The sequence below is a fragment of the Populus euphratica genome, unplaced genomic scaffold (genome assembly GCF_000495115.2).
Source record: "Populus euphratica unplaced genomic scaffold, PopEup_1.0 scaffold650.1, whole genome shotgun sequence".
Lineage (NCBI taxonomy): Eukaryota > Viridiplantae > Streptophyta > Magnoliopsida > Malpighiales > Salicaceae > Populus > Populus euphratica.
The window spans coordinates 62,501-77,723 of record NW_011500522.1 but is presented as its reverse complement, the minus strand read 5'-3'; the positions used below and the strand labels follow the sequence as shown (position 1 = coordinate 77,723).

The window sequence follows — 15,223 nt, the reverse complement described above, 5'->3', positions numbered from 1 at the left end:
TATCGAGTTGCTCCTTCGATTGACTTTCAAGAAAATTCAAATTTTTATATTTTCAATGATAGTCTTGTTAATGTTGACGCAGAGGAGGTGAATGTTGTTTTGAGCTCTAGCAGACAAGCACATGTCAATAAAGATGATGATGATGATATCCACATCGAAGATTGTGATGAAGCTAATGACAATTCAATTGACGAAGAAGAAGAAAATTCTAACTAACTATCAAAACATGAAAGCGTAAAGAATATTTAATAATGTAATTTATGGATGAAATTTTGTACCATAAAATATTTATTTTATAATTTTTCACTATTATTATTGTGTTGTGTGGGCAATTTGCAATTTAAGTGTTTGTAGGGAGGATAAATAGGCAATACAAACACAATTTGTCACGTATTGTGCACATCACCGATAGATCTACAGACGGAATGAGTCTGTCAGTATTTTTACTGCATATGCCATAATAACTAATAGATCTATAGACGGACTAAGTCTATCCATATTTCACAGAAAGTTGAAAAATATTTATTGGATATGCCACATTCATCGACGGATCCACAAACAGACTAAGTTTATCAACATTTTAGTGAGAGTTGTAAAATATTTACTGCATATGTCACAATTACTAACGTATCTACAAACAAAATATGTCTGTTAGTATGTTCAAGAGGATGGTAATTGTTCACCTCCTGTGTCAGTGAAGCCCTCTAAAGCACCGACAGTCTTATCAACAGATCGCGAATTCCAAAGAGTGGGTACTTAACCCATCTTTGACCACGTGTACTTATTTAATATCATCAACAGACTGCGAAAAATCTGGAGGGTTATTTAAAAATTTTAGTGTGAAATTCAAAATTTTAAAGATAATACACCGACAGAATCATCGATGGAATAATTAAAAACGATATTATTTGATATTCCATCGGTAAGTCTGTTGAAAAAATTGCAGTATAACTCACATCGAGAGCCCTTTCTGTTGATTTTTTTCCTCTCTTTCATTTCAAAACATCTTGTTTTTTTCTTGTAACCTATCTCTATAGTTGTATCTTCATCTTCAACAAGTAATAGTTAATTTTATCTTTTTTTTTGTCTTTTCTTTGTTTTATTAACAATATATTTTTGTTTTGCATTTTGTTTTTTAATATTGGATGTAGATAAAGTCTAGAAATAAACACACTATCAAGCTTTTTTCATTTCTAAAGTCTATAGTTTTTGTTTTTAATTTTTTATTCTATTTTTTTGTTTGTATTGCCATAACAATTGAATATTTTGTTGAATTTTAACTATTATTGTTGAATTTGCCTTGTAAATGTTAATTGAATATATAAGATTAAATTTAATTGTTTTATCTCAATTTTATTATGTTATTCCATAATAGAGTGTTTGATGTTACCATGAAATATAACTATTATTGATGAATTTATATATATGTTAGGTGAATATATAGAATTAAATTTTATTTTTTTCTTTATTTTATTGTTAAATTTGAATAGATGTTAGGTTATATATATGATTTTTTTCTTTATTTTATAGTTAGAAACATTTTATTATCATTTTGAAAATGAGATGAAATTGAAAAATATGAAATTTTGGGTATAAATAAAATAAAATCAATTGGTTTGTGGCATATATATTGTCAATATTTGCAGGTTTGAAAAATTTGGATAGTCTGTAGTATAGGGGAGGAACTACTGAATTTTTTTTAAATAATCAAATTTGATTATGTAATTATTCGTTCAATTTGTTCAGATGTGTAGAATGAAATCAACAGCACCTCATTAACATATGGTTGTAGCTAATTCTTCAAGGAGCGACGGTGACTTGTTCTTAGGTGTCCATCAAGAAGATTCAATAACGATGAAATATATTATTATTATAATTATAATTAATTTGCAACATTTTTTTTACAGGCTACGTCTCTTAGACATGAGGCAAGCCTAGTGGAGCTATTTTTGGAGACGCACGTGCGGAGTGAAGACCGAAAAAATAGGGTGTAACAGTTCATTGACAATCGCGCTCAACTGTTCGTGGTGTGTTCATTCAACCATTTTATTTCGTAAGTTATTATTTTATTGAATTGAATATGATGATTTTTTTTTAATTTTTAGGAGACATATAATAGCTGGTTGAGGAAGAGATATGGTAACGATCTTTTGACCTACCTAAATTTTGATCTAAATTTGTTGATAGAGGCAGGATCGTCTGGTGGACCTAAAAAAAATTAGGTGTGCAGACTCTCCAACATTATGGCCGATAACTTACGAGTGGTTCATAATGTCTTAATCGTTGGGAGCTCCCAATCAATATCGAGCACCTAGTTTGAGGAGATCGTGGCCTTGAAACAATAATATGAACAACTATTGGTGGATTATGAATAATTTTGCCAACACGTTATGGACATACGATGACATATGGGTGGTATGTGTGCACCTTTTTTTTTGCTATATGGTCTTGGGAACGCCTAACCTCCTCTTCCTCCTCAAGCTTCACCATTGTTCTAGTTCAATTTTTTTTAAAACATTTTAAAAATTATAATCAATTTTTTGATGAATATTATTTAAATTTATCTTTACATTTTTAATGTTTTATACAATTTTATTTGCTTTATTATTTTTTTACTATTATTCTATACAATTTTATATTATTCATTCTACGTAATTTTATTTGAAAAATATTTTTAAATTATATTTCTACATGATTAATTCGTCCATTTTTTTATAGAGAGTTCCAAAATATTTACTATATATGCCACAATCATCGACATCTCTACAGACAAAATGAGTCCGTTAGTATTTCACCCAGAGTTGCAAAATATTTACTATATATGTCACAATCACTGACGTTGTTATTTCACAGTAATTTTATTGGTTTTCAAGACATACGAAATGAATCCATTGGTATATTTCCAGTGGATTATTTTGCCCATATTTTTTGTTTGTAAAACCATCAATTTTTTTTCTACTAACAGAATTAGCAACAGAACATGGAATTACCAATGAACATTATGCTGACAAATGTAGTATGCCAAAAAATATAGTCCATAGGTGATTTAGTTGGTAAAATTTTTACTAACGGACTAGCAATCTTACATCGATGGATAATATCCGTTGGTAAAACTATTAAATGTTGTAGTGTCGGTATATACCAATGGATTATTTCTGTCAGTATATACTGACAAAGTTAACGATGGAAAAAATTTTATTGATAAATTTCACTACAAAATACCAACAAAAAACTTGTTGGTAATTGATTAGTACTTAAAAGTGTATTTTTATCAATTCTATTTTAACGCTTTGATTACTAGGGACTAGTAATAAGCTGGTTGGGGGGTGTGATTAGTACTAAAAGTGTATTTTTATTAATATTTTATATCATCATTTTGCACTTGAAGTATCAATAACTCCTTAACTAAGCATGTTTTATAATAACAAGTCTAATACCATAAGATACCTTTAATTTATGGTAAATATTTATCCTAAATTCAGGCCTATCGCATAAATAAAAAGATTAATATATGAGTTGAAGTATTGAAATTGAAAGGACAAAGAGAGGTCCAAACGAGAACACTGTTTGGTAATTAGGTCATATCTGGAGCTGTTGATCTCAGATTTAGGTTTGCTTTATATGGATGAAAAGCTAAGACATAGGCCTAAATCTTTCATACAAAAGTTAAGACTCAATTCTACTGTTTGGAAGTTCAAATCTTAGCAAAAACGTAAAAGTCCGAATATATTCTGCAGCCCAGACACTGTTTAGTGTTTAGCCCATATCTCAAGTTTTAGAAGTCCAAATGGCCTCAATTTTTTTCTAGAAAGCTGAGACAATTTTCTAAAATGTTTATGTGGACATCTAATTCAAATTCTGACGTTATCAATGATGTTTTATTCAGACAAGAAGATAAGGATTGTCACCAATTCAAGATGTAGCCACCCACTCAACAATTAGTTATCAAATCAATAGTTAAAAATCTTGACCTATAAAAGAAGACATTTGTTATGCATTTAGGCATCTTGGTTTCCAGATCAATATCATGATCTTGCTTTCTCTCTTTGTATTTTTGTAATGCTTAATTTTTTCTTTTATTAATATCTTGTTTATGCCTTTCATTTCTTTTCGTTTACTTAGTTAATTTTTATTTTATTTATGTTTTTATCTTATTTATTTATGTTTCTCTCTTTTATTATGTTTAGCTAAGTTTATTATGTCAAAGTGAAAAGGTTGTACTAATAGTATAAGAATAAGTATAGTGTAAACTCAACATGGATTTTAATGTTTGATACTAACATATTTTGCATTTGTTATCTTGTTCACTCTTAATATTTTGCTTGTTAAATGGTTAATCTAGATTTATGTTATATAACACTTAGTACAACAAATACTTGACACTTTCATAGCCCAATTGTATGGTATAAGCGATACTTGTGCTATAAAAGAAACTTGATTTGTTGTTAACATAAGTTATAATCATGAATACCTGATAATATTTACAAATATTAGCATTATTTAAAATCTGATTAGAACCTTCTTTGTGTGTGGTTTCCAATTCAATAATAAGAGTTTATACTATACTTGTTTGAAATACCATTAGTGGATCTTCTAACCTTGATATTTGTTGTTATCATTGTTTAATCCTCACATTAATCTTCCATTTCAAAGTTCTCATCAACTTTTGCTTCTTCTTCTTCTACTATTGTTGTTGTTGTTGTTGTTATTTATAAATTATACAATTAACCTTTTTGTGGTTCGACCCCGGTCTTTCCAAGTTATTTATTACTTCGACACTCTTGCACTTGGGAGAAGACATTAATCTTTTGGTTATGCTAGTAATTCCATTTATATTTGTTAAATTTCTAATAATGACTAGCCTAAAACCTCAGATAAAATAAAAAATAAATTTGTATGTAAAAATTACCAAAGATCAAAGATTTGATAGAAATAACATATGAGATATTAAAGGAGTGGAATGATTGTAAATAAAAGGAAAATTTCCCCTCTCTTTTTATAAATGGCAGGCAACAGTTTCGAAAGGGAAGAAAGCTTGACTTTTGTTCTTCCTCTCCATCCCCTCTCTTATTTCTCTCAAACTGGATAGAATAAAGAGTTTGAACTAGATAATTTCTACCAAAGAAGCTAAATCAAATTAACAAACCTTAGAGATAGAGAGATGTTGAGAGTTTAGGAGATAGAGAGAAATGTGACAAAGAGGAAGAGAAATAAGGGATTTTTGGATTTTATTGCAAAAGACTCGTTAATTTGGGTCAATTAGTTATGGTAAGAGATTTTGCTTCACTTAAATGCACCTGTCTTCTTGATTTTTGATGGGGGATTGATAATATCCAATTTTGAATTTTCAGGGTTTATGTAATTTTGAATGGAAATTCCAAATTATATAATTCATAGTTATTTAGGGTTGTGAAGACATGAATAAAGATTAAATTGAAGAAATTAAAAACCAATTATGAAAATTAAAATATGAAAGTGCCAACCATGGTTAGAAGTTTTGGAGGATTTGGGAATTTGACTAAATCAAGTTAATTTTGATGTTTTAATGATGTTGGAGAATGCTTAAGATTGGTTTTGAATATTGTAATATTGCTTGCTAAAAATTTAGTTATTGTTGTTATATTTTGGAATTATGAAAGTGTAGAAATTTAACTAAATTGGGTTGATTTTTGTATTTTAAATGATGTTTTTGTGATTGATCTTTATTTGTATGATGATGGAATTGCGTTTGATTATAATTGTAATTCATGTGAATTAAAATGCATAGATATTGAGTTATATTTATTAAATGTGGAAAGATGGAAGTTTGAAATTGGGTACGGAAATATTAGTTTGGTTGGATTTTGTTATTTTATGATAGAAATGATATATATTAGGAGGCTAATTTATATTTTTATTATTAACCACAGATTGTGAGCCAAGGGTAACCAATTATCGTTCGAGAAAATTAGAGGATTACAAACTTTAAGCTTGGAATTGTATGAATAAGATATGATGATGTTAATTTGTAGTATTTAGTTTAATTACGAAATCCATCATAATTATGGAATCCATCTCTATTCTATTTATATGGGATGAAAAAGAGATATTTTTTCCTTAATGATACCAAATTTTGGCCCTTAATTCAACCTCAAAGTATCCCAACCAATAGTCAAAAGAGGCTATCATGGCCTAACAAAGTTACTGTAGAAAGGCTGATCAAGTTAGCCACTTTAAGGCGATCCAACAACCATTATGGTGTCAATTGACCAGAACGGATTACACTGGGGTGTAATTAGATGTCAGACCATTGTTTGCGTACAAGTTTTGCCAAAATTGGTAGAGAGATGAATCATTAAATGCCTTGAGAAGATAGCCCCCTAAACATCCTTTTCGAGTGAAAACCTGAAGAAAAGATGAATAGTTTACTCAAAACAACACCATTTTGGTAAAATTTATTTTAGTCCTTTGATTTATGATTTCTTTCAATTACACCTCTAATTGTCATCAAACTTTCAATTTTGCCCTTAACAAACTTCAATTTCTTTAGGTACTTAGTTTTAGATTTCTTTAATTTAACCCTTAATTGACCATTAAACTTTCAAATCTCTTAAATTTCACTCTTGATTTTAGCTAATTGGATGCCCATAGTTCGACGCCTTTTTCAAAATGATCTTTAACCATGAATTTCTTCAATCTAGCCCTTAATTGACTCCAAAATTTTGATTTTCTTGCAATTTTATCTCTGATTTCAATTAATTAACCTGGTAAAAATTAAATTTGATCTTTTAAAATCTTAATTTTTTTAATTAAGTCTAAATTGAGCTCCCAAACTTATTTTTTCACCAATTAAGTCCCTAATAAAATTAATTTAACCCATTTAAAGTATAATTAACTCCTTGTACCTAATTAAACCCTTCAACTGCACCTAAATTAATTCATAACATAATTAAACTTTAATTTGGTTTATAATTAAATCAAATTGGCCTATTAAAAATCTAATTATGTCCTTAGACCTAATTTTTATGTAGATTTGTTCAATAATCATCTAGTTTTGTTGAAGAAACTTACCTCAACCTTTTCTTTTTTCGCTACAGAATCCCAATCCTTTGCAGCAATTCCAATTTTCCAGTCGAAGCTCAGAGTTTCACCTGTAGCTGGTTCCTGATGACCATCTAACGTGAAGCATGCTAAGTAGTTACCACCCTCCGAGGTTGTAAATGCAAACTGACCATGAGTCGCATTTTCCTTGTGGTGAAGATTGTTTCCATATGGTGATGTTACCTAACAAAATAGACAAGAATTAAAAGTTGAGCAAAGAAAAAATCCATCTCCCAACTATTCATTAGCACATACTTGTTGCTGAAGATAGAATCTTGTACATGATTGAATGAAGGGAGAAATTAGTGTTATTGACATGCCAACCATAAAATCACAAGATTCAGGATACATCATAGTTGTTTTCCATTTAGTTCTGTTTTCTTAGTAGTGAAATCACAACTGTTTGCACATATGTGTTCTTTACGTGGGAGGAAGAAGGTCAGGCTTAAATAGCTGAATATCTAACCTAAAAATAGTTGGCAAAGAAAAAAAGATCATATAAACAGCTATCAAAGGAAACATTGTCGTCCTGCATTTTTTTGGCCAGATTGATTTCAACATAAGGATCAAACACCATTTATTTCCATAGTAGATCATACAACTTTGACGTGCCCTGGAAACTAAAAAATTCAAAATAGAAAATTATTTGATTTAATTGGCCACTGGTGAGAAAGGGACATTTCCTGAAGATATGATACTTGAATAATCTTCAGACATAACCCAATATTTACACTGATAAAATTATGTTGCAGCCCACAAAATGTTTTGAAAGAAAAATTACAAGAATCATGTCTCAAAAGTAATCTTAGCTTTAGCAGCACCGCAAATATCAATCATATGGTTTTCGAGGAAAAAAAAATAGAGAAGAAAAAATCTCACATTAAATTTCACTCCCTTAACACAAACCCCAAACACTCTCATGTTAGGGTTTATTCTACCTAATGGATGCAAAAACCCCTTAGAATCATCATGCTTAGCTATAAAAGAAGTTTTGCCGTAACCACTTCATAGAAAGCCCATAAAGAGCCAAACACAACTAAATGCAAGAACACTAATGTAAAGAGATGAAATGCTAAAATAGGTTCCCTCGTCATCATACTTCATAAAAGCCTGCAATGTTGTGCCATCTTAATTATTTAAATCCCTGGCAAGATATTATTGGGAATTTCGATCGGTAATGTACTGATATTTACTCATAAGAGGGCCAAACACACTGACACAATATTTACGTGGTTCGGCAAAACCGCCTACATCCACGGGAGAGAGTCTATATTATTAGAGATTAGAGAAAGAATACAAAACAAATACATGGAGGAGAAAGATCATTTCTCTCTACTCTATTTCCAGCTCTCTTTGCTGCACTTGCAGCTGCTGCAATGGCAGCAAGGCTGCTGCCATTGCAGCTCTCTCTTTCTCTCTTCTCTCTTCACATTCTCACAATCCTCTTCTCATCTTGCTCTCTCTCTCTTGGTGCCCTTTTATAGGCAACCATGACATCTCCTCAACAATGGCTACACATAGGTTGATACATTTGTCAATGGTGGGTGCAATTACCATTGACAAATGGAACCCTACTTCTTAGGGTAGGTTGCCCATTAATGGCAAATCCTAACAATCACCCCCTTTGACATTTATATGGGTAATTGTCCTCTTTCTTCTTCAGCACAAGCTTGCATCCTGCAGCTCTTCCAAGCTTTTCATTCTGAGAGCGTTTGTGGCCAAGTTTACAGGTACTTGCCAAACCTTTCAATCATCAGAGTAACTAAAGCACACCTTTTCTCACACAAAAGGATCACTACAACCAGATGGTCTGCCACATCACATCTGAATAGTGTTAACGCTTGTCTCTGGAACAACATTCCCCTTCGAGCGTATCAACCATGCTCGGTCCGGAATGATTCATCAAGCCTTATATCAAGGCTTATAACACCCCCTCAAACGGATATTTCAAGTGCGACAGTCATTATCTGAATATCTCAATATGATCACAAGCTCACCACTCTTTCAAGAGTCTACTCGTCTGCCCTCTGTTCCACCCTAGGAACCACGCCTTACTTCTCCGTGAGTCTCTCGCTCTTAGTCTCAAGAGTCCAGGTAGCTTTCCACCTTTAACCATAAGGGCAGCCCATTAAAGGTTGATCCATATATGTCTTGATACTCTGGGTATTACAATGCCATTACTAAGCTCACCACTTTGACAAGAGTCAACTTGTTCCCGGAACCTGCGCATGCCCTCTGCTCCTTCATAGCAGCTGCATCTTAATGCTCCACAAGTCATCCACTTATTATCCAAGGCAAATGTCTTCTAGCTCATTGATCTTTAGCATGGGGGCAATATCCATGAAAGTTAATCTTGTATTTGTCTTTATACTCATCATAGCCACTTCATTGGCTATCCATATATGCATCTGTCCACTCATACCTAGCCATCACATTGGCTTTGGGGCATTTTGAACTAGGCTCCTTTGATGGCCCTCACACCTTCTCCTAAGGTGTCTCCGCTCGTCGTCATGCGGCGGTCTGATCATGGGCTCATCTCAAAGCCCTCACACCTTCTCTTTAAGGTGTCTTTGCCTTTTATAGGCGGTCGCATCCTCCTTTAGCTGAGATGCTTCAAAGTGGCTCCATAATTTTTTTTGCCATTGATTACATAGAAAGAGAAAGTTACGGTATACTCCTCGCAATCCTCCACCTCGATTTCTATGTTTGGAGCTTCTACGTCTTTCATCATTGCACTTGACAGCTCCACCTACACCAACTCTCTTTGGTGTCTTCGCCTTTCATCATAGGCGGTCGCCTTTTATCACAGGCGTTTGCACCCCCTCAATTAGGTGCATCTGCAACAGCTCATCTTTCCATCCTTGCATGCATTGAAAAGGTCCTCGCTTGTTGCCTTTATCAAGAGCATAAGAGACTTCCTGTTGTACAACCTTTACACAGTCTCTGCTCTGAGCTTCATTTGGGAACTCTTCTTTTCCTTGCACTTGTTGTCTCATTATAGTACCTTGTTGGATCCTTCGGGTACTCCTGCACAATCTCCGTGTGTCCTCGTGCATTTTTGTTCTCCAGATTTCTCCTTATTCCTTGCTTATGTTTGACAACAGCTCATCCTGTCACAACACCTATCCAAGTCAAAATAGGGTGCCAATCTTTATCCCTCTGCTGTATTTCTCTTCCATTATCAGGGTCTTCATCATTTCTCCCCTCGAGAAATTACAGTCACCGAATCTAACTTACTTTGAGAAATCACCACTTCATCATATCCTTGATCATACGGAACCCAACTGTTCCTTTGTGCCGTCATCCTGCTAGTCTTCAACAGTTTCATAACAAACTGTCACATATACGAAAATAGTACCGTATGGATAATTCTTCCACTAAGCAGGTTCCCAGGAAAGATTGGAGGGGTCACAACGGTCCCGCTTAAAACCCAATCTCCTAGCCAGAACTTCTTAGGCCATATCTATCCATCGTACTATCTTTTCGTATATACAACCATTTGCTAGCTTTGTCGCGGCTTTCCTTTACAAGTAATATGGGGTATCCTGGTTTTATACCTGATTTCTCAACATCTGGCGAGACTACCAGTGCTCAGATTCGTCAAGATTGGTCTTTATCAAATTTCACTCTCCACCTCAAATTGTCCTCATGATCGGGTGTTTAGAGTGTCCCAATTTTGCCTTCCCTCAAGGCAATTAAAATTCCCCACATAACACTTTAACACATGTAATTAGGCAAACATGTGTGATTTCTTCTTCTTCATCTCCATCGACCACCATGATGATCATCAGATGCCTCATGATCGGGCAATTTCTCTTTAATAATTCACCATTGTCATTTATGATCTCAATCTCAATGATCGGACCATACCATTGCATCCGGAATGATCAAATTAGCTGGAAACAAGTCTTAAATCGTCCAAATCGCACTTCAGATGACTAAGATTTGATCAAAACAATTCTAGCTTGATAAACGGCCTAGATTCAATCTCAGAACCGGTTGCACATAGACTCCGCCACACAGAATCCTGTCCCTCAGCTCGGCTGGTGACATGGTAGTGGGTCCCACAGTGCTGACGTGGCTGCTGACATGTCATGCCACCTATTCATGCTGACGACACTATGACGTCATGATCCGGATCTCGCGCGTGGGTCGGATCTTCTGATATTTGGGTCGGGTCAGCCCATCCGGGTGAAGAAGACGCGTGTGACACGTGGCGCGCGTCTGCGCGCGTGTCCATTCACCCCGCCGGCGCGTGCGGCGGTTTCCGACGTTCGATTTCGACACGGTTTTCACCAGTGGCTTCATCTCTTCCTCCTCTACATAGTGGTATGGTCAAAACACAATTTTGACAACTTTCATTTTTGAGCAAAATCAAACACCACTTTAAACCATGTGCTCTGAAACCAATTGTTGGGACTTTCAACCGGTGATGTACTGATATTTGCTCATAAGAGGGCCAAGCACACTGACATAATATTTACGTGGTTCGGCAAAACCACCTACATCCACGAGAGAGAGTCTATATTATTAGAGATTAGAGAAAGAATACAAAACAAATATATGAAGGAGAAAGATCATTTCTCTCTACTCTACTTCTAGCTCTCTTTGCTGTACTTGCAGCTGCTGCAATGGCAGCAAGGCTGCTGCCATTGTAGCTCTCTCTTTCTCTCTACTCTCTTCACATTCTCACAATCCTCTTCTTATCTTGCTCTCTCTCTTTTGGTGCCTTTTTATAGGCAACCATGACATCTCCTCAACAATGGTTACACATGGGTTGATACATTTGTCAATGATGGGTGCAACTATCATTGACAAATGGTAACCCTATTTCTTAGGGTAGGTTACCCATTAATGACAAATCCCAATTCTCATGTGACAGAGATTGTCTTCAGCAATAAACTACTATCTACAAACTTAACCATTTGCCGTCGATCATTGTCTATAATGTAAACTTGGTGTTGTGGAATTAACAATCGAAACAATGTATTTAGACAAGAAGAAGAAGCACCAGAACCAACTTAACTAGGAAGTAATTAGCAGAAAAATATTACAGATTTCTTTCACTAAAACAAATTACTTCTATAAAAATCAACGTGATGTTAATAAAGCATTAAATAGGCGTTCCAATGGAAATTCAATAAATCTAGACATAATAAAGTTGTTCATTTGGGCATTTATCTTATCGAGGATGTGCATTAAAAAATCTAAAAAAAGAAAAATCTTACTTTTACAAACATCAAAAGGAGATCATAAAATTCAATCCTAGACATCCAACCACTACATCTGAGATGGAGAAATAAAGCTCAAAAAGCAACATTAAAAAAAAAATGAATAATCAAAGCTGATAAGATGACTAACGATTAATCAATAATGAGCATGACCTAATCAAAATTATAGAATTACGAAATCTAACAGCGTATACAAGGATTTGCGCTTAATTTAACTTTTAGCATGATAGTGATTGGGTTTGATTTTGTATGCACAGTTTGATAAAATCTCAATTGTGAAAGTTTTAGGTTTTGTTTTTATAAAAATATTATAATATTATTTTGATGACAATGTTGTAATATTTATATAAATATCTTTTAGTTATTAATTAAAATATAATGGTACTTCTGGAAATAATCTAAATTTGTTTGTCTGATTTTTTTTAGACGATGTAAAATGGAAGCAAATAGAATTGAAAAGAAAATTGAGGAAAAGTGAAAATCACATAATAAAATGATAATCACGATAATTATCCCTTTAGCTAATCTGTATTCTATTCACATGTAACATGTACAGTAATGTATAAATCTGCATAGCTTCATCAATTTTGTTAGATATCTCCTCACAACAACGGCTTTCTATGGCTAAATTCAAGCCAGCGGGACTGGAGCCTCTGGAAAAGCATTCATAGGAATTTCTGCGTTGGCTACTCTTCTAGTGAAGTGCTTCCTCAGAGAGAACCAACGTTTCAGTGCTAGAGCTGAGATAATTCTCAATATGTTTCCATGCCTCAACAAATTAGTGCGACAGACGTATATGACGAAGGCAATTGTTGTTGTGCCTCCAGTTATAAAGAAAAGTACTCGGAAGCCACTGGGTCCAAGGCTGGAACTTTCACTCTGCATCTGCGGGCATTTTTGTGGGGAAATCCATGTCTTCTCTAGTTCTTTTAGCGTTCCATTTTCTGATATTTTCAGTAGAGCCTCATTCACGCCAGCAAGTAATGGAGATCCACGCGGAAACGCCTGGTAAACAAATTAACCATGTAAAAATTTAATCACTCCTTAAGTTCATGTGTAATTCATATATATATGTATTTGTATGTGTTAGTATTTCGAAGCAAATAAGCCTAAGATTAGGCATGTGTCTTTTACCATAACCTACTAATTTATTCAACTTATATCTAATGATTCATTGAACCTATCTAAGTGATCTCTCTCCTACTAATTTTGTTCAAAATCAAAGATTTCATTGCTAGTTTCCTTTGGTCAAACTTAACACCTTGTAACTTGTGGTCCAGCCTACCTACAAAGTCAACAAAAAGCCTCTGAACCTAACACAAATTTTACAAGAACTAATCCTACATGCATAGTTTGGTTTGGCCCGGAAGAATGTAAATTAGCAATAGTAATTTCAGGAAAATTATTAATGAACGGAAAAGGTGAATAAATATGAGCGCGAGATCTTACAAATCCAAACCCTCCAATTTTGTACGTTGGTCCAATTTGGATGAAGCTATTGCAGTATTTTGCAAGGAATATCTTGGCATAGGGAGTTCCAAGAAAGGCAGCAGAGATATTCTTGTCCTCGAAGCCTTTAGCATAACTTGCTGCTGACCGAAAATGCTGCAAGTTATGGCTCTTGAATTTTAAAACTTCCGCCAAATATCTTTCCATATAGGAACCTGTACAATATCCAACCCTTGCATTGCTATTTAATAGTTCTTCAACGCTTGGTATAGTGGGTTCAAGCCTCTGTACAGTTAGCATGCTTGTGAGGTTGGCTGTGTACGTCTGGATGATGATTAGAGCCACAAACAGCCACACCACCCCTGACATCCTTGATAGATTGCTATGAAGCTTTGGCCCTAACTCAAATGGTTGTCAGCAAGATATTGTTAATTAATTGCTTGTTAAAGGATTAGTTATATATTTTCAAAAGTTCAAATCAAAGAAGGAAACTGATTGGAACTAAAAACTTCAATTTACCATTCAAGGAGAAAAGAGTGTTGAAGGATAACCAAATCATGATCCCAATTTGATTTGGGATGGAGCCTTGTAGTTCATCACAATGCTTTCGTTCTATCCACCAAACAACAAAGCCATTGTAGACTGTAGTCACTGAGATTAAAACCCACATGGTTGTGGTGAATGGTTTAACGAATGACCATGCTTTACTGCTCGAACGAGCCGGGACGATCAACACCAATCCTGTTTCAGTATATGGATTGGTGAATTCTGCATATTGGTATCTGCTTGAAACTATTTCCACATCACCAACTACTGCGTCAAAGTTCTGGTGTTGTGGGGAAAAAGTCCAAGTACAACAAAGTATGATTAGTCTAAAGTGTTTTTTTTCTTCGTTTTTTTTCAGAATATGCGTGCATGCATGATAAATTAATGAAAATTTAAATAATCATTTTATTCTATCAAGCTGCCTCTTACCTTCAGATGAATTTGCTCTACAAGTTCGTTGTAATTTCCTTTGAAGTCATGGAACTCGTACGGCGGAAAGAATGGCATGCTTGCTGCAGTTGCTTTGAAGACCTCGATTGAAAAACCAGAGAAGTTCGTTCCCAAGCGATCATCATATTCCACTTTCACATATTCTCCATAGCCTGAAAAGGAAGGCACTCCGATTCGCAATCGCTTAGCAGTTGTCAGGGCAGTCCATCCTCTTGGAGTATACCTAGGACCCCCTGGCCAATACACTTGCCCCAAACCAATCATCGAAGAGTTATAACTAGAATTTTCATGGATGTTCTCCGAGAATCCCAATCCGTTGGACCAATACCCGAGTTCATTGTAACCCGTTCCTATTACATTCACGATCTCAAATATTTCTGCTGCAGCAACATTCTGGTTTTTGAATTTAACTTTACCTGATAAACCATGAAAGTCTGCGTCCAAAATGTTTTCCAACAACTCTTTCC

General features: G+C 34.3%; 2 protein-coding genes and 1 long non-coding RNA gene across 3 annotated transcripts in view; 1 reads left to right on the top strand and 2 right to left on the bottom strand.

Annotated features, from left to right (window-relative positions):
- Positions 1–6,258: 6,258 nt before the first annotated feature.
- LOC105115178 (transmembrane emp24 domain-containing protein p24delta5-like) lies at positions 6,259–7,431 on the bottom strand. The gene is made up of 3 exons (XM_011011997.1): positions 7,405–7,431; positions 7,051–7,263; positions 6,259–6,384 (listed from the first exon to the last, which is right to left on the bottom strand). Exons 1-3 carry the CDS (start codon positions 7,429–7,431, stop codon positions 6,259–6,261), a joined length of 366 nt encoding a protein of 121 aa, XP_011010299.1.
- A 2,100-nt stretch (positions 7,432–9,531) lies between these two features.
- On the top strand, positions 9,532–9,707 carry LOC105115173 (uncharacterized). The gene is made up of 2 exons (XR_840285.1): positions 9,532–9,595; positions 9,664–9,707. It is a non-coding gene; the product is annotated as an uncharacterized LOC105115173 (long non-coding RNA).
- Positions 9,708–12,777: 3,070 nt separating this feature from the next.
- LOC105115170 (glutamate receptor 2.7-like) overlaps positions 12,778–15,223 on the bottom strand; it is a 3,666-nt gene continuing 1,220 nt past the window's right edge. The window contains exons 2-5 of the mRNA XM_011011989.1: positions 14,736–15,223; positions 14,280–14,586; positions 13,761–14,158; positions 12,778–13,316 (exon numbers count right to left, since the gene is read on the bottom strand). The exon at positions 14,736–15,223 is cut by the window's right edge and continues 783 nt beyond it. Of these exons, the coding sequence (XP_011010291.1) occupies positions 12,942–13,316; positions 13,761–14,158; positions 14,280–14,586; positions 14,736–15,223 (1,568 nt within the window). The 3' untranslated portion in view covers positions 12,778–12,941. The remainder of the gene's footprint in view (positions 13,317–13,760; positions 14,159–14,279; positions 14,587–14,735) is intronic.